This window comes from Canis lupus, chromosome 10 (assembly GCF_011100685.1).
Source record: "Canis lupus familiaris isolate Mischka breed German Shepherd chromosome 10, alternate assembly UU_Cfam_GSD_1.0, whole genome shotgun sequence".
NCBI lineage: Eukaryota > Metazoa > Chordata > Mammalia > Carnivora > Canidae > Canis > Canis lupus.
Window position 1 is genome coordinate 21,213,408 of NC_049231.1, and position 19,431 is coordinate 21,232,838.

Consider the following 19,431-nt stretch of genomic DNA (forward strand, 5'->3'; position numbering starts at 1 on the left):
CCCAGCAGGTGACCCTCCCACCGCGTGGGTTCCCAGGGCGGCTGTACCTGGCCCCAGGCCGATCGATGCACACAGCGGCCGGCCCGCGGGGGCTGCTGCTGGGAGTCCGACATCCTCCACCCATGTGCCCCGGGGAGCTAACGGAGGGCACGGGTCACAGCACTGCTGGGTCAGCCGTCAGCAAGTACCGAGCTCTGTGTCCTGCGCTCGCACACTGGTTAGGGACAGAGGCGAAGGTGCGGCAGGTGGCCTCCTCTGAGGCGCCTCTCCTTGGCTTGCGGATGACCCCGCTCTTGCTGACTTTCCCGTGAGTGTCCCTCTGTGCACGCACACCCCTGGGGGCTGTGTCCAAATTCCCTCTTCTTACAGAGACGCCAGTCAGATTGGATTTGGGGTCACACTAACGGCCTTAGTTTAATCACCTCTTTATTTTTTTTTTTAAGATTTATTTATTCATGAGACACACAGAGAGAGGCAGAGATATAAGAAGGGGGAGAGGCAGGCTCCATGCAGGTAGCCCGACGTGGGACTCGATCCCAGGACCCCGGGATAATGCCCTGGGCCCAAGGCAGACACTCCACCGTTGAGCCGCCCAGGCACGCCTTAATCACCTCTTTAAGGACTCCATCTGCAAATATAGTCAAATCCTAAGGTCCCGGGGTTAGGGCTTCAACACACGACTAGGGTTGGGGAGCATGACTCAGCCCCTAACTGTGCTGGAGACACCAGGGACATCGGATAGAAACAGTCCCTGTCCTCCTGGCTGCCGGCGCAGTGAGGAACGCAGGTGGTCCGAGAGGTTGGGGCGGTCAGTCCCGCCAGCTGACAGTCCTCTTCCCTGGTGACCTGGCTGCGGCTCCTCCTCACCTCACCCCCTCCCGAGTCAGTGCTCCATCCCCACATGGCACATCCAGCACCTCACAGAGGGTCTGATGGTTCGTTTTATGCCAACATGACTGGGCCCGGGGGGGTGGGGCGGGGGCAGACATTTGCTCAAACCTGATTGTGGGTGTGGCTGGGAGGGCGATTCTGGATAAGATGCCCACTTGGGTCAGTGTCGGCGTGAGGCCGAGGGCTCTCCCGGCGGATTGGCCCCATCCGTTCAGTTGAGGCCTGCAGAGAGCAAAAGGCTGATGTCCCCTGAGAAGGGGGGATTTCCTCTTGTCTGTCTTGAGCTGGGACATCTGTATTCTCCTGCTTTTGGACTTGGACTTGGTCTCTAGTGGGTCTCCCCCTTGCTGCATGTGGACCTTGGGACATGTGACAATTTCTGAGAATCCACCTCTTTCTGTGCACACACACGAACACACACACTCACACGCTGTAGCTTCTGTTCCTCAGGAGAACCCTAATACAAAGGGCCTGTGTAGTCCTTACCCCTTTACAGATAGGGAAACTTAGGCTCACATGGACCTACAAGCAGGCCTTCGGAGATGGAGGCTCCATCGTCCTTTCTTGAGCTCCAAGGGCCTGGACCCGCTGCTTCCTCCTGGCCCGCAGGAGGGTGAGCCTCTCCATGGGTCCACGAGCTCACATGCTCCCTTGGCCCCAGGTCTTCTGAAGCTCCCTTCCGGCCCACGCGACTACTACGGGGAACCTTCGGGATCCCAATGGCCTGGGATCCTGGTCCGACTGACTGAAATGCAGAAAGCAAGTCTAGGCCTCCCCTATGGAGGCCCTCACGGGGACTTGCGGAGGTGCTCTGGCCGTCACCCCCACCCTCCCGTCTCGGGCTCTGCTCCTTGGCTTCCTGGCTTCCTTTTCATTCTCTAATTGACCTGGTTCCTGCCTGTGGCCTTCACCTCCCTTCCCGACACTCAGCCCCGGAATCAGCTGGCTGCCAGGTCTGACCCCTGCCCCCTTCTCTGGGCAAAATACCACGTGTATCGTCAGGCTTCCTCACCCTTTGCACACTCAAGTCACAAAACACCTGAGCAAACAGCACTGGGCTGGTAACACCAGGGGGTGACACCAAGCCCCTGCCCTCCCAGCAGCCACGCAAGGCTTGGCAACCACAGCTCCGTTGCGCCGATCCTGCGAACCGTCCCGCGACCTGCTGTCCCTCCTTCCTGCGGTCAGGGACCACTTGCACGGAGTGGGCCACACAGCCACCCCACTGGAGACTGCGCGGCCCAGCTTCACTTAGGAGCAGATGTGGCCGTGGGGCCAAATTCTTGCCAATAGAAAGTGAGTAAAAGCGACGCACGCCAAGTCCAGACCGCTTCCTTCAAAGGAAAACTGCTGGCCCTTTGCTCTGTTTCTTCCCAAAGGCAGGAAAATAGGCACAAGAGGCCACCAACCCCAACCGTGCCCGAGGGTGACACCATCGGAGATGGCGGGGCAACGGGACAGGGGGAACCAGAGGCTATAATGTGAAGACAAGCAAGCTTCACTCTTGTTGGGCCTCTGTAATTTAGGGCCTTTATGGACAGCAGCCCAACCTGCACGCAGGTGAGAACCTGTTCAGTGGGAAATAGAAAACACACAGAAAAAGACGCAAAATGTCAGGCATTCTCACAAACCCAACCTACCCGTGTAACCACCGGGTCCTCCCCAGAGAACCATTATTCTTTTTTTTTTTTAATTTTTTTTTAAGATTTTGTTTATTTATTCATAGAGACACACACACACACACACACAGAGAGAGGCAGAGACACTGGCAGAGGGAGAAGCAGGCTCCTTACAGGAAGCCCGACGTGGGACTCGATCCAGGGCCCCCAGGATCACACCCCAGGCTGCAGGCGGAGCCAAATTGCTGCGCCACCGCCACCGGAACTGCCCGAGAACCATTATTCTTACATCTATGGTTTTAATCCGCTTATGCACCTCACAGAAATATTCAGACAGTCGTCACTTGTGTGCAGCTTCTTGCCCGAGAGGCTGGGGACCTCCTCCTGGGGGCTGTGACCCCACGCCCTGAACGTACCAGGGCTGAGCCTTCGCGCTGCTGGCGGCTGGGGAGCTTCCCGGGTCCTGGCTCTCACAATCCAATGCTGCTCTGCACGGTTACGTCTCATCGGTCTCTGCGCTCACCTATGCACACTCTTGGTTACGTTTGAACCTTGTAGTGGAAACACTGGCTCACGCAATCGTGCAAGTCCTCCGAAGTTTAGCAGAGGATGCCAAATTGTTTCCCCAAGTGGTTGCAGGGTCGTGCCAACTCGCCCTTCCACCAGCAGTGTGAAAGTCCTGTCTGCTTCACATCCTCACCGACACACACACACACACACACACACACACACACACACACGGTATTGTTAGTCTTTCTATTTTTAGCTCTTCTGGTGGGTAGTGGTGGTATTTCACTGTGGTTTCTATTCTTTTATTTTTAATTTTTTATTTATTATTTATGATAGAGAGAGAGAGAGAGGCAGAGACACAGGCAGAGGGAGAAGCAGGCTCCATGCACCGGGAGCCCGACATGGGATTCGATCCCGGGTCTCCAGGATCACACCCTGGGCCAAAGGCAGGCGCTAAACCGCTGTGCCACCCAGGGATCCCTCACTGTGGTTTCTAATTTGCATTTCCTTGATTACTAATGAGGTTAAGCACCTTCGCCTGTTTGGTGAAATGGGTACCTTCTGTGTGCGGCGCCTGTTCAAGACTTGGACCCATTTATTTTTTAAAGATTTATTTATTTATTCATGAGAGATACAGAGAGAGGCAGAGACACAGGCAGAGGGAGAAGCAGGCTCCATGCACAGAGCCCAATGCGGGACTCGATTGCGGGACTCGATCCCAGGACCCTGGGATCATGCTCTGAGCTGAAGGCAGACACTCAACCACTGAGCCACCCAGACGTCCCATCGTGGGCCCATTTTGACGACATTTTAATTGGTACGTAGCTCTTAATCTATTTGGGATATGAACCCTTTGCCAATTATATGCTTCAAGTATCCTCTCCCTTGCCTTTTTACCAACTGTCACTTAATTTTTAACAAAGTCCATTTTAGCAGCTTGTGCAACATAGTTAGGAAATCTTACCCTATTTGTTGTGAGACTCTATTTTCAAGAAGTTTTGGCATTTTGCTTTTCACATTCAGACTTGCAATCCATCTAGGATTGTTATTTTTATATGGCACAAGGAAGGGGTCAAGCTTTCGTAACTCTCCACAGATATTCACTGGGACGTGCATGATTTGTTGAGATCACCCTCTCCCCATGCTCTGCAGTGCCATTTAAGAAAAAAGAAAAGATTATATATATCAAGTGTCCATAGATGTGAATGTGTTTTCGGACTCTATTCTGCTCCTCTATTTATCTATCGTGTGCCAGTACAATCCTGTGGTACCAAATCTTGCCTTTCATACTTTTGATAACCGTTCTTTTCAGAGTGCCTTGGCTATTCTTGTTGAAAAATTTCAACATTTCTTCATAAAGTGTATTTGCTATAGGAGTTTTTGTAGATACTCTTTATCACAATATCCTGGTTTACTGTTTTTATTAATATCATGATTTTAATCTGTTTATATAATAGTGATGTTTATTGACATCTAAAAAAATGTACACCAATCTTGCACCCCTAATATACACAGTTTGTTAATATGTGTTGAGGCTCCCTGGATCCATCCGTGTTCATGCATAAGATTGGACTTTTCCTTTCTTCTAATAAACTTTTCGGGTGTTGATATCAAGGTTATGCTGCCCTCACAAAGTGAATTGTGAAGCGTTCCCTCTTTTTCTAGAAAAGTCTGTGTGTGACTGGCAGGGTTTCTTCCTAAAATGTTGGTTGAATTTGTTACTAAAGCCATGTGAGCCTGGAGTTTTTTCTGTAGAAGTTTTAAAGATTAAATATTTAAAATATTGTAAGACATTTTTCATTGTTTTAAAAAAGGAATTTGTTCATGTCATATGTAAGTTCAAATTTATTAGCATAAAGTATTCATAATATTCTTCTACAAACTTTAAATGGACATTGAAACTGATAATGTATCATAAACTGATATCATAAACTGATAATGACCTCCCGGGTGCCCATTATTCGTTTATCAATTTAATGCTTTTTTTTAAAAAAAAGAACCAATTCTTGGCTTTATCTTTCCTGTATGATTTTTTCCTAATTTTTAAAATTGTAGTAGTTTCCTATTTATGTTCAGCTCTTCTATCTATTACTTATTTTTTCCCCTTTAATTGTGCATTTATGTTCATACTACTTAAGGGCATTTAGGTGATTGATTTTCTGTCTTCTTTTCTCACATGTGCATTTAAGGTAATAAATCTCCAACCAAGAGTAGCTTTAGCTACGGTTCACAAACTTTGTATATAGTATTTTTTTTAAAGACTTACTTTAGAGAGAGAGGGAAAATCTCAAACAGACTTCACATTGAGGGCAGAGCCCAGGGCGGGGCTTGATCCCACAACTCCAACCAAGATCATGACCTGAGACCAAGACTCGGACGCTTAACTAAGCCACCCAGGCACCCCGTATGTTAGCATTTTCATTAATGTTCACTTAAATCTATTTTCTAATTTTCATTTTTTGGCTTTGACCCTTAGGTATTTCCGAAATATACTGTTTAGTTTGTAACATTGTGGGAATTTTCTAGTTTTTTTAATAGGTAGCTTAACTGTCCTAGGGTCAGAACATGCTATGTATGATTTTAACCCTTTGACATTTGTTGGTATTTGTCTTATGGCACAGCGAAATGACAGATTTGCTAAGTGGTTCCACATATACTTTGAAAGTATGTGTTCTCTGCAGTTGTTGGGTGCAACGTTCTACAGATAGCAGATAGGGTCAACCCCACTAATTGCATTGATCAAAACTTAATATTCTTTTTTTAAAAAACTTAATATTCTTATGGATTCTTTTGGCCTGCTTATTTTATCATTAAGAGAGGGCAGACCAGGGCAGCCCCAGTGGCGCAGTGGTTTAGCACCACTTTTGGCCCGGGGCGTGATCCTGGAGACCCGGGATCGGGATCGAGTCCCACATCAGGCTCCCTGTGTGGAGCCTGCTTCTCCCTCTGCCTGTGTCTCTGCCTGTCTCTGTCTCTCATGCATAAATAAATAAAATATTTAAAAAAAAAGTGAGGGCAGACCACGGTATGCTAACCATATGACGACTCCAACCCCTTGTGCATGCAGACTGGGCAAGAACATCCACAAGTGGCCATCACTAAACAGTAGCTGGGAGCAGCTGATGGCTGCTGTAAAGGAAAGGGGGGAGGAGGGAGGCGCCGGGAGGGAGAGAGACAGATGCAATCACCACTTAGGAGACTGAAGGAAGAATCAGCCATCTAAGTGGTGTTCACATGAACTTTCTCTTCCTACTGTCCCCTTGGTGATATTTCAAGCCTAAGACTTAGTTTTGACATTCAAGTGTTATTACCAAAAAGTAAAACACCCATCCTCCTTCTTAGACTGTAAATATGGACATTAGACCTTGTCACTGTATCTCATGTCTCTTATCCCATCTTCTGAATTTTCCATCATTTTGTCTCTTAGTGGTTCATTTTGGATATTTTCAACAGGTCAGTCTTCCATTTATTATTTCTCTCCTTTGTGGCTAAAATCAACTACCCATTTCTTAATTTTGGTTATATTTTCTCCGGTTCATGAATTTTCATGATTCCCTTTCATATTGTGTCCTTCTTTGCTGACATGTTCAATGTCAATCTTCAATCTTCTGTCTCTTTAAACATATTGAACAAGGTTGTTTTAAATTTGGTAACTCTCTTATCTGGAGCCCTTCTGTGTTTATTTCTATTAGTTATGCTTTCTCTTAATTTTCATATCATGTTGTCTTGTCACCTCATATTATTTTTGATTGAGTGCCAGAAAATACATATGGAAAGTTATACCAATAACTTGAGACCTAAGGTGATTATCTTTTCCCAGAGAAGATTTTTGTTGCCAGGTACCTGGGACAGCAGTAATCCAGGATGCCTGATGGCACAGCACACCAGGTTACTGAAATTCAATTTCTGGGGCTGAAAATATTTGAGTGTAGTCCCTGAGTTATTTCTGATTCTCTAGAATTCTTCTGATATAGCCCTTTGGGGTACCAATATAAAGAAACAGGTTTACCACACAATATTTCCCATCACCTTTGCTCCTGGAGCCTGTGATTAACACCACTCAGCCACTTAGTCTCTTTGCTTCTCTCTCCGAAATGTCAAATACCTCTAGAGGAAAAAGCAGCCCAAACCCCAGGCTTATCTCCTAGCCTCTGTCTATTCCAGGGTCCTGGCCTTGTAATTTTCACTGTGTCTTGTTAGCAACCTGGTACCTTCAAAGAGTAGTTTAAAAATATTTTAGCCTGCTTTTTACAAGGAGGTTGGTCAGAACCATCATGGATTTGGAAGTGCCCTCCCTTTTCTAATATACATAATTCTCCAAGAAAATCTTCTTTAGCCCCCTAACCTTATCGTCCTTCCCCGACCTCCCATAGCATGTACCCAAAAACGCAAATAAAGCTCCATGCACCAAGATTTTCACAATAGCATTTATAATGCTCTGAAACAGAATAAAAAATGTCTAATAATCAGAGAATGGTTAAGTCCATTATGGAACATTGTGATGATGCAGCCACTGAAACTCTTTGAGATTTTTTTTTTAGCATATATCTTAAGCTATGTTAGGTGTAGGATTATATGTAGGCTTAAAATGTGGGCTACATGTTGTAGTAGGCCCCCTTCTCTATACACACTCCTGCATTAGACAATCTCATTTATCTCCATGGCTTCAAATACCATCTACATGTCTCCAACCATCTATTTCCAGCACTGATCTGTCTTCTGAGCTATAGTCTTGTAAACCCAATTACTTCTTAAAGTCATTTCCGTTGGGAGGTCTCAAAGGCATCTCAAACTTAATTTGCCCCAAAGAGAATCTCGATTCTCTTCGCCCCTTCAAATCAAACTTTCTCCCTTCGGTGAACATCATCTACCTAGTTGCTGAACAAAATTTTAAGGGTTATTCTTCTTTACTTCAGTTAGCCCATCCTCTACAATCCATCAGCAAGCCCTATGAATTCCAACACAAACATCAAATATAAACCTGTCTCTCCACAGCCACTGACCCATGCGTGTCTAAATCACCATCATCAGTAGCCCCATAAATTCTGCCCCTTTTTCCTCTGCAATTCATTTTCCACACAGCAGCAAGAGTGGTCACTGAAGAACATGAAGTGGGTCTTCTCATTCCTATGTTGAATGACACTTGGTAACTTCCCAACACACTTCAAGTAAGATTCAAGTTTCCCCCTTGGCTCTGAAGATGCTGCATGATCGAACTCCTGCTTACCTCTCTGACCAAGTCTCCCTCATGTAACCTTTCCCTGGTTCACCAGGCATTGGCCCCCCTGACCACCCTCCTGGCCGCTGACCACGTGAAGCTTGCCACCTTGGCTTTTGTGCTTGGCACGGTCTCATTGTGAATGCTCTGCGCCAGCTCTCTGCACAGGTCAGACGTGGCCATCTCAGAAAGAATGCTTACCACCTGTATCATCACTTTGTTTTCTTCACAGATGCCCTCATTCTTGTAAGAAACATGGCTGTTTCTTCCTATCTTTGCATCTTTTGGGTACACCTGGCTCACCTGTGGAGCTTTTAGAACATGATGCTCAATGCTTGGGGTTCTGTCCCAAATAAGGATGGGATTAGCTGTGGTGTGGTCCAGGAAGGGTGAGTTTTGGAAGTTGCTTCTAATTGCAGGTTGAGAACCGTTTACTTGTTAATTTTGTCATTCTCATCAGAACATAAACTTCACAAGAGCCCAGACTGTGTCTGCCTTCTTTACTGCTGTACTTGCAGGGCCTGCCTGGTACTCTGCTTGAGGAGACAGGCTCTGAGAAGTGAAGCATCTTGCTCAAGACCACACAGCTGACAATATGTGGAGTTGAGATTTAAACCCAGGTGTTTTTGTTGTTGTTGTTGTTGTTTTTAAAGCCCACATTCTTCCCAGGGAGCTCTCCTTGCCTTACGTCCTGAGCCACAGTCCAGGCATTTCTGCTATATGTACTTCCCATGCTTCTGGGAAAGAAACCGTATTTTCCTCCTCACTCATTCCCTTCTAATTAACTACAGCAATTAATCATTAAGCATTTATTGCTGTGTGGCCCTCGGTATTAACCCTTGCAACTCAACTTCCTCATCCATGAAATGGGATTATACTAGAACATACTGTATCATTGCTCTGAATATTACATGATTAATATTTTCAAAGTGTTGAGAATACTGCCTGGTACACAGAAGGCATTACATAAGTATCTTTTAAAGAAATAAAATACATTTGGTGAGCACCTCCTGTGCTCCAGCACTGATGGAGATGGGGACAGCAGGACAGAAGGTGCAGTTTCCATGTGCTTCCAACAGATATACTCACGGTGAATGTGTGAAAGGCCACTCAAAGCAAGAGTACTTGGCAGCAATGAATGCTCACCACACAACAGGTACTGTCAGTGCTTTCATTAAAAGGGTAACTCAGACATTCCTATGGGTTGGTGGTACCATAAACCCCATTTTAGTGGTGAGGAAATGGAGGCACAGAGCTTATGGAGTCTGCTCTGAGTTACATGGGGGAAAAATGGGGACCAGTGACCCGCTTACTCACTTCCGTTTATGCCTTTTGACCACTGTGCTTTACACAGCAGGGGCCACAATTACACTGGTGCTATAAAACTTCACCTAAGTTCTCAATGTACAATGAGCATGACACAACTGTGCATAAATGAAGAACATATATGATGTTGTTTGAGCAAAAAGAAACATTTAACCTAATGTTTCTAATCGAAGGCTTTAATTAAAGAAACATTAAAGGATTATCAAAACCTTCAAAAAGTCATTTCCACTGACATAACTGGTTGTGATGAGCAATGTCTGATGAATGAGGTAATACTATAACTACTATTTACAGAAAAAACTTACCTTTAAAATTCATATATATTATAGATGGTAAATCAAACTCATAAAGTATCACCTAAACACAATTTGACTTAAAAGTATATAAAATTTATAGGGAAGAGGAAAACAGATATTATATCATACAAACACAAGGGAAAAAATATGAATTTTGAAAACAAGGTTTTTAATTGATTTTTCATATACAGGCCACTGTGGCTGAAATTATCAGGACCGTGGACAGCGCCCAAAGTGCCCTTTCCTCCACCCACCTTCCAAAGGGCTGGATTTGTAGATTTTCAGTGTTAGGGTTCTTCCTCAACTTCTCTGCATTTTGCAATTCTATCTTAATTTTACTGACTCTCACGTAGAAATCGGTTCCTTTATGTGGAGAACTTACTGATGATGGAACATGTATTTTAAAGTCTTCCTCCTGCAGAGACTGACATTTCTATTACAATGTCTTTGTTTATTCATTCAAGGATGGAAATGAAAGGATAGTGGTGACAGTTAAATAACATTTAAATCCCAAGTGTTGGTAAAAGAACAGGGTATTCATGTAGTAGTAGATAAAGGGCATAAGATATATATATATATATATATATATATATATATATATATATATATATATAATGTTAATTTTTGATTTAAAAATTACTAATTGTAGTCCCAATGACCACATTTGGTCATTTCTCTATCTCCCATTTTGCAAAATGGACATCTTTTAGTAGTTTCCAAGCTCTGTGGCCAGATTCACAAGTTACTGAACAGAAATGTAAGCAGTATCAGCTTCTAAAAAAAAACTCACAAACAACCCTACGAGGTGTATTAATATGGACATATACACATATATAAAATATGGACAAATTATAATAATAGCATATTACTAAAACTGTGAAAGTATTTTTGAAATGTTAATCTCCATTGCTAATGAATGCATTAATCAAAATCATTCTGCAAATACTTGGGATTCAGTATCAGGCAGAAAAGCTTTCCCCTGCTTTCTTTTGTAATCAAACAGGCTAAAAAATTGAACAGCTTTGTTAGTTTGCTCTTGGAAGCAATAATATGGTCACAAAACTTGCTGTGACCATTCTGTCCCTTTACAAATGCTGTAAAGCTGGCCTGCCTTCCTTTCTTCTTCTTCTAAATGACTGATTGAGATGGTGATTTAATCCTCCGCAGCAAGGATGGAAAAGGAGGCCCTCAGAATCGCCAAGTCCTGGGTAGAGGACAGGGAAGCTGTTGGCTGTGCTGGAGGATTAACCATCCAGGGCATCCAAGCAGCCACAATGCCGCCGTCAGCATGTTTTCACTATGCAATCCCCACATTTCCTAGTTAGAAAACACACAGCCATTACCCCTTTCTGTGTTCCCACACAAGGTTCCCTTTTGTTTATTAGTGTTTGTTATTATATGGCTTATACCGACATGTTTGTTTGATTCCACTGGTGTGCATACATCCATTGAGAGAAGAAGAAAAAGAAGTGTCTATTGCAAACTTGTTAAAAGGAAAAAGGGACTCCCACTGTTTTTTTTCCCTTTGGCGGGCCTCTACTTAGAGAACAGGATGTTAACTCTTTGTGTCCCAGAAAAGAATGACTTTTTTGTGCATTTTAAATTTTGCAAAGGTTTCTCTACCAATGGAATGCCATAAATGAGAGAAGAAACTGTTATTTATAGATAACCATAATTCTAGAAGTTGATGTTTCTTCAGAAATAGAGAATACATTAGCACTTGGGACAACTTTTATTTCACTGTGAACATGCTTCAGCCGTTTTTACAAAGCAAGTTAAGTATGGCTACAAAAAAACTTAGACGCACTTTACTCTGGAACAATCAGTATTTCTGTAGAACTCCTGGCTGTGTCTTTGTTGTTTTTATTTTGGAAGGTTCAACAGGAACTGTGCAAAATCTCTAGAGAGTTTATAGTAACTGGTTGTTCAAGAATGTTCATACGTGACCCCCCTTCTAGAGCTTTTGTCGGCTTTATCAACGAGCTAAGATTTCAATACTCATTTAATCCAGCTCCAGCTCTAATGTGTGTGTGTATACACACACACACACACTCATATACATATACATACACACACATATATAGAAAGAGACAGACAGACAGAAATAGAAAGATATAGGTCAAATTTGCTCCTGATCCCCAAAGCTACTTTTTCAACTCCAGAAAGTGGGAGCCGTGGCCGAAGCTGGAGTGGTATACTCTAGGAGACTGTGCCTTTGAAACAGAACAAGACATGGATGTTCTTTAATCCTGTGGGCCTGCGCACAGAGACCCCTTTCAGACACACGAAAGTGGGTAAAATGCGGGCATCCCTCTGGGGACACAATGGGTCCCGGAGATCTCTTCCCGGGTGATTTGGAAAGAGAAGAGTTAATGGCCCACACGCTCTCCCCACTCACTCCCTGCAACCTTCTAAAGGGAACGGGCTCAGTGACAGCATAGCCCAGTCCCTAAAATGAAGAGCAAGCTTCTCTATTCTTCAGCATCTCTCGAATTAATTAGCTGGAAATGAGTCTTGTCAATGTTTTGGAAAGGCAGAAAGGGTGAAAAGAGATTGCTAGAATTAATCACAGTGAGAAACTACTTCAACTGCCTGCCAGAGTTCAGAAAACCCAACGAGCAGAGAAGAAAAGGAATCAGGCTGATTCGCCATCTGAAGGAACAAATGGAATCCAAGCAAATGCCCCAGTCTTTGCCAAATAAGGGATGCACCCTCCAAGAGAAGAATTTATTATCTGCTGCCACAGTAAGTACAATATATTACTTAAATGCACACTGTATCCAGGGGGACAAAGGCAAACCAGACAGTTTCTAAGCAAAGAAACAATGGAATACTCATGTACGTTCACTTTCAAGCTTATCCACATTAAACTCTATTATCTAAAGGACTCATGTGTTCCTGAATTTGCACGTAATAAATCTTCAAACACTTGCAATTTCACATACTGCAGAAGACGAAAAATCCATGAAACAGATTTCAAAAATTCAGGTATTTTGATGGAGAGTTCATTCACTAAGTAGGAAAAAGAAACAAAATTGCAAATATAACATCTATTTATAAGAGTCATGGGAGGAAAAAAAAACCCAGCAAATTTTGGTCAAAAGCTGAGAGAGAAACCTTGAAACAACTCATTTAGTATTATATAGGGAGCTTCTTCTTTTCATAGTAGCCAACATTAGCTATCTCTCCAGGAAAATCTAATTCCCATCAGAAATTCTGACTCTGTAAAAATTTTGATATGATTTTTATATTTCTCCCCTAAAATGAGTTTGAACTTTTAAGACCATGGCAGCATAAAGCTTGAACAAAATTATCTGCAATTAACTTTAGGGCTTTCTTGGCCATTTTAGAAGGCAAAGTGCTCCCATCTGTGTTCTCACAGGAAGAAACGGGCTGAGGTTAACAGGGAGATGGGACCGGGAGGGAGCGGTGGCTCGCTGTGGCTCGCTGTGGCACTCACCAGTGGAGGTGGGTCACTGGTAGGTTTCAGAATCAGCTTGTCACCCCTCTTCTCAACTTCAAAACCCATCTTTTTAAGTAGGGATGCATCCGCCAGCCCCTGCTCCTCCATCTTTGCGATCAGATCTTGGTTTTGACTGTTATCTTCAGTAAGGTTTCGGATGGCGTACACCACCCACTGGGTCAGAACTGGAGGCGGAGTAAAGGAATCTGCCAACATACTTTCCTGTTTCAGAAGTTTACATGAGCGTTATTGGGAAGGGAGGGGAGGAACACGGTAACAGCAAATTCTTTCTGGGGATGTGCTCAGAATATGTAACCAAATAAGTAATTAAAAGGATGTAGCACACACATTGTACATGTATGTCCCATGCGTGTGTGTGTGTGTGCATGTGTGTGTGATGTCCAGCACACAGATGTACTTAAGCAGGATTTGTTCAATGAATGAGCAAGGAAGCAAAGGCTTGGAGCAGCCACATCTGAAGTGTATGATCACACGTGGGTGTGTGCGTACATATGTTAACCATGTTATTGAGCTACCAGGATAAGAATAAGAGCACGACAGCATTAGTCAGAAAGATGCCAAGTTAGAAGTAGACAAGAGACTCATCTTGTTTAAAGCAAGCTCAGTTATAAATAAGGACTGTTTCCTAGGAGTCATCATGGAATTTCCCTCATTCCACTGCATTTTAAAGATGAAGCTAGAAAACCTCTGAAGGATTTGCTGTACTTAGTTTGAATACTTGTGCTCTCAAGCAAGCGTCTTGTCATTCTGGCCTTGCTGTGCCCCCGCCCTAATTTTGCATATTCTGCACAGCATCCCTCACAGCAGACAGAAGACAGCCCACGAAGGCAGAATCGCAGTATTATTTACTGAGAAGTCTTTTATTTGGTTACCAAGAACTGTGTAAATCTCAGGGAGGCATTAAGCTGCTGCGTTATGTCGTTCTGTAAGATTGTATAGAAACTGCCAGAGGTACCAACCAGTCTCCAGCATTGGAACCAGGGAGGCGTCAGAGATGCCAAGAACAGTGGGCCTGCCTCCCTCTGTTGATCCGGAGAGAACAACAAAACACTCAGGGGACAGTGAACACGTTCTCCAATGAAGAAGGGCCTCTCTGCCCACAGTCGGATGGAAGTTGGCAAGAAAAACAAGCCTTTTCCCCTGATTGCCAGATGTTTCCCATGCAGGCATTTCTGATGTCAGGATGGGGGGCACCTGTGCTTCCAGAATGTATCAGGCTCATGAGCCTGAAGGGTCCTTGCTTCTGGCCTTGTTCTAGCTTCCAGCACAGCCATGAGGCCAGGGGCCGAGACATTTCTCAGTCTCTCAGCTGGACGCAGGAAGCCACAGAGAAAGGCTTCAGTGTGCATTACGCCTATGGCTCTTTCTCGGAGTGTCTGAGAAAGGATGTGAAATCAAACTGTTTCCCTAGTTCAGTAACCTCAAAGCAAAACAATAAAAAAATGAGCCTGTCCACTAAAGTCAGACAAGTGAGATGTAGAAAACACGGCAGTTTTCTGGTCAGGACGTATCTTCTGGGGTTTTAAAAGTTTGCTCCCTCCCGGTCCTTCCATCACCCGCACCGGTTCACAACTCTGACAGGACCTCTGTGCTCCTCTGATCACAGACGGTCTAAGCAGGCCCTGCCTCTCCGGGCTCCTCCTGGCGGGGCTGCGGGCGGCACTGAGAAAAGGATGAGCAGATGTTTGCTGAGTGAGTGACCCGCTGGTCTCTGGAGGTTTGTCATCCAAACCACTTGTGAGTATAAAGTGACTAACCTGTTCCAGATGGCACAGAATAGGAACTGCTGATGCCCAGCTGATGCTGATTCTATAATTAGCGGTCCCGCTTTGGTGGGAGAACGGCCTTCTGCCATTTATCCATCATCCTTAGATGATAAAACCTCCAGTACCTTTATAAGAGCTGTTTTTCTTTCTGGAGCTAGAACCGTATAAATACTCAAATGCACAAAGCCTACATGTGACTGTCTCCCCCTTTTCCACAATCACGGGACCCCTACAATAATACACCAGCATAGAGAATAAAAAGGATCCTGGATGAGAAAGACTTCTAACGTGTTAAGTGAATTTCTGAACTATGAATCGTTTGCTGCAAGTAATTTCTCATCCAGAATGACGTCATTCTACAAATTCATTTCCTCACTTTTTGTACGAAAAGGGGGAGGCAGTGTCAGGAGACCTGCTGAAGGAGCAAACAACTGAAGGGGAAATTGAGGCAAGAAAATCCATACGACTGAGGAATTTTAGCTCATGTGTACAATTTCCCGAATGCTAATGAGAGGGCAAAGCACTTCCTTCTAAAGCTTCTTGGTGATTCACTGAAATGTACTGACAACAGGAAATCCAAAATTCCATATCCACCCTGAGCGCGCCTGGAAACGGAGGGGGTGCTGGCTCTGTAACGGATGACTCCGATGCCAGCCTTGAGGCCACCAGATGAAAGGCAGAGGGTCTCTGGAGAATGCACCAGCATCCAGGGCTTCAGTGATCAAACTCTATTGCAGGGCAAATGAGACCCCCGCCCAATGGTCACAGTGCACCTCTCTGCCGGGGGCCTTCCCATCTGGGCTCTGGCAACATTGCCACGCCGGGCACTGCCTCTGAGCGGTTTAAGTCAGGGGTGCCCACTGTGTGTTTGCAGAGCATCTTCCGCCAGCCCTCGGCCCAGCCCACTGGACTGCACTCACCTGTCTGTGAGCACCGTGAGGGCGGGAGCCACACCGAATTCATCTCTGTAGCCCTAGCACCCAGTCTGGCTCCTGACACAGCGTGGGCTGTGGACACCACGTGAGCTGTGACTGTTTGTATCTGTCCACCCAAACACCCCGTGAACTCCTCCTGAGCAAGTGTGAGGTCTTGGGTCACCGACTGGTTCCAAGCATGGTGCTAGGCAAAGTTTGCTGGACGTCTGATCCAGTGAATGCTATTTCCCACTCACCACGTGGGTGGGGCCGTGGTGACACTGCACTGACCTGCACTGGGTCCTTCTTGTTCTCGGGGTGTTTTCCTGACTCAGGGCTTTGCAGGGTAGAAGGATTAGATGAAAGTAAACCAATATAAATGCAACCCAGGCAAGAAATCTGCATGCACAGTGTCAATAAAGGGTCCATGACAACAGACCCCAGGAGGATTCTCGTGAGTGCGGACGAGAGGGGAGATCTCAATCACGTCCATTGTGGGGAGGCAACCGACACACTTTGTAAAAGCCCTGCCATGGTAGCTTTGTAGCACTTCACCGTTTACAGTGTTGGAAAACTAAAACGCGCCTACCCTACACGCCCCCATTTTGTACCTAGGGAGAGAGGAGCGCAGAGGAGAGAACAAGAGTGGTGAAGATTCCCGACAGTCAGAACGGGCAAGGGTGCTGCTCCTAGTAGGGCCGGCCCAAGTCCAGGAACAAAACGCGGTAGTTGTGAACTTCTCCAGGGACAGATCCCTGGCACAGCCACCAAATGGACAACCTAACAAAAGAGGCAGTAAAACCCAAAGCAGGAAAGGCATTTTTTTGTGTGTTCAAAACTGGTGTTTATTTTTTTTATTATTTTTTTTTTTTATTTATTTACGATAGTCACACACACACACACAGAGAGAGAGAGAGAGAGAGAGAGGCAGAGACACAGGCAGAGGGAGAAGCAGGCTCCACGCACCGGGAGCCCGACGTGGGATTCGATCCCGGGTCTCCAGGATCGCGCCCTGGGCCAAAGGCAGGCGCTAAACCGCTCCGCCACCCAGGGATCCCTCAAAACTGGTGTTTAAAGGGCAGGAAGATGTGCGTGGAGCTAGCTTCTTGGCACACCTTGAGAATAGGAAATAGCCAAGCAGCAAAACCCCACACTTTTCACTTAAATGTTTCACATTCTTACATAAGTGGAATCGCATTTCCTCTTTTAGAGGAGGATTTCGTGAAGTCAGAATGCTGCGTTCTGCTCCACACTTTTCCTGGGCAAATCTGAAAGGCTTGCTCTGCATTTCCACCCCCAGTGAGCACCCGCACTTGGGGGCTGTGTTGTCTGTCTATAAATTAAGTGCCACACAGACGTGCTCTACTTTGTCCCTGTTTCCAGTGAGAACATTTTAGCACTACTGTCTGGGGTTTCTGACTTAATAATCATTAAAAAACCAAATTCAGTGGTTGTTTCTTTCATAAAATTTGAGTTGAAAAGAGAAACACTGAAACACAGCCCTTACAAATGGGGTCTCACGCGCGAGCTCAGCTCATGAATATGCATGGCTGTCCTTGTTAGCGGCTGTGAAAGCCCAGGGCCCCGGGCAGCCCGCGCAGCCCTAGACAGCCCCAAGTGTCACTAGGGAGATTAAAGCGAGGCCCAGTTAATATTCACATTGCCCTCTTGTTCCCTCTCCAAAGAGACAGACGGAAAGAAAGAGTGGGGGAGAAAATTAAACATCTTCTAAAGTCTAATCCTACCAACACGTGAAGTGCTTTATTGTGCGCTTAGCTTTAGAGAGACAGCTTCTAAAGTTTCCATAGCTACTACAAATACAAGGCGTGAGCCTGTGCACTACAAAACTACCTTGAAAGAGCCCTGCAATCAGCTCTCAAGTGAGGACGCCACAGGGCTGGCCAGCTCCTCAACAGAGCACTCTGGTGTCTGGAAACAGGCACAAAGATGACAGTAGTAACAAGCACCTCAATACTGCTGCGCTTGAGAGGGTGGAGGCCACTCCTGGGTCCAGAGCCACAGGAAGACGCAGGCCCAGCACTGAACCTGTGGCCTCGCACAAGTGAGGCGATGAGGTGTTAGTGGGGCACAGAAATGTGGGCCGGCAGATAAAGATTTAGAGAAAAATAACTCTTGGCAAAGATATCAGTAGCCAGCAGATTTATGTGCCAGATTCACTTTAAAGATCATTTATTTACTTATTTGAAAGAGTAGACAGAGAGAGAAGGAGAGGGAGAAGCAGAGTCCCTGCTGAGCAAGGAGCCCGATGAAGGGCTCGATCCCAGGATCCTGAGATCATCACCTGGGCCGAAGGCAGATGCTTCACTGACTGAGGCACCCAGGCGCCCCTCAAATTCCTTTTAAAGTCAGGTGAGTGAAAACTCTAAAGTTGGAACTGTCCAACGAGGAAGACTCCATCTAAGAAAGGCAACATCTTTCCGTTCCCGGGACCCATGGCACTTAAATGTCCTGTGCTGTACGGGAACGCAGGGCCAGGAGGGCAGGGACTCTGTTCCGGTCACTGCTCTAGCACTCTAGCTGAAAGACTGCTGAAAATAGGGGTTGGCAAATTAGGACCTGTTTTTTTTGTGTGGAAGCAAGTTAAGAATAGTTTCTGTATCTTTAAACACTTGGGGGGAAAAAATTAAAAGACCACTACTAATTTGTGACACATGAAAATTAACTGAAACTCAAACTTCAGCATCTGTAATAAATAAAGTTTTATTGGCAGGCAACCATGCCCATTCATTTACGTACCGACTATGGCTGCTTTCTTGCTCCAACGACTGAGCTGTGAAACTTCAGTAGAGACAGCACAGCTAGCAAAGCCAAAAATATTTACGAAATTTAAACCTTTACAGAAAAGGCTGGCCAACCTCTGGCCTAGAACACGGAAGGTATCAATAAATATTTGCTGAATTTTATAAACAAGCTTTTAAAAGTACTGGCATTGAAAAGCTTACATTATTTAAATTAAAGCAATTTAAGTATATTAAAAGATTTCATATATGTGTATACACACTATATATGCAGTATCTATATATAATGCTTTATATATCTATACATGTATAATGTATACATCTATATTTAATATAATCTATAGTATGTATATAACAAATAGATACATTTTAGTATCTACATTTAATTTTTGCTTCCAGGATATAGATTTTAAAATTATTTAAATTAAATAATTTAAATTTTATTATTTTAATTAAATAATTTAAAATTATTAAAAATTATTTAAAATTATTTGCAGCCAACAAACCCATTTATGGCAAGGGATTTATGTACTGCCCAATAAAATATACCATTTAATAGGGCACCTTTGACGAGGTTGGTCTAAGATGTTCAGTGAGGCAAGCCTACTTCAGCAGACTTTCACAAAAACCATGTTATAAGGTTTTGCT

The 19,431-nt window shown here is 44.7% G+C and overlaps 1 protein-coding gene across 1 annotated transcript in view; it reads right to left on the reverse strand.

Moving 5' to 3' along the window:
* Positions 1 to 11,573: 11,573 nt before the first annotated feature.
* ATXN10 (ataxin 10) overlaps positions 11,574 to 19,431 on the reverse strand; it is a 163,542-nt gene continuing 155,684 nt past the window's right edge. Inside the window, exons 11-12 of the mRNA XM_038550220.1 lie at positions 13,321 to 13,508; positions 11,574 to 12,872 (exon numbers count right to left, since the gene is read on the reverse strand). Coding sequence (XP_038406148.1) covers positions 12,870 to 12,872; positions 13,321 to 13,508 — 191 coding nt within the window. The 3' untranslated portion in view covers positions 11,574 to 12,869. The remainder of the gene's footprint in view (positions 12,873 to 13,320; positions 13,509 to 19,431) is intronic.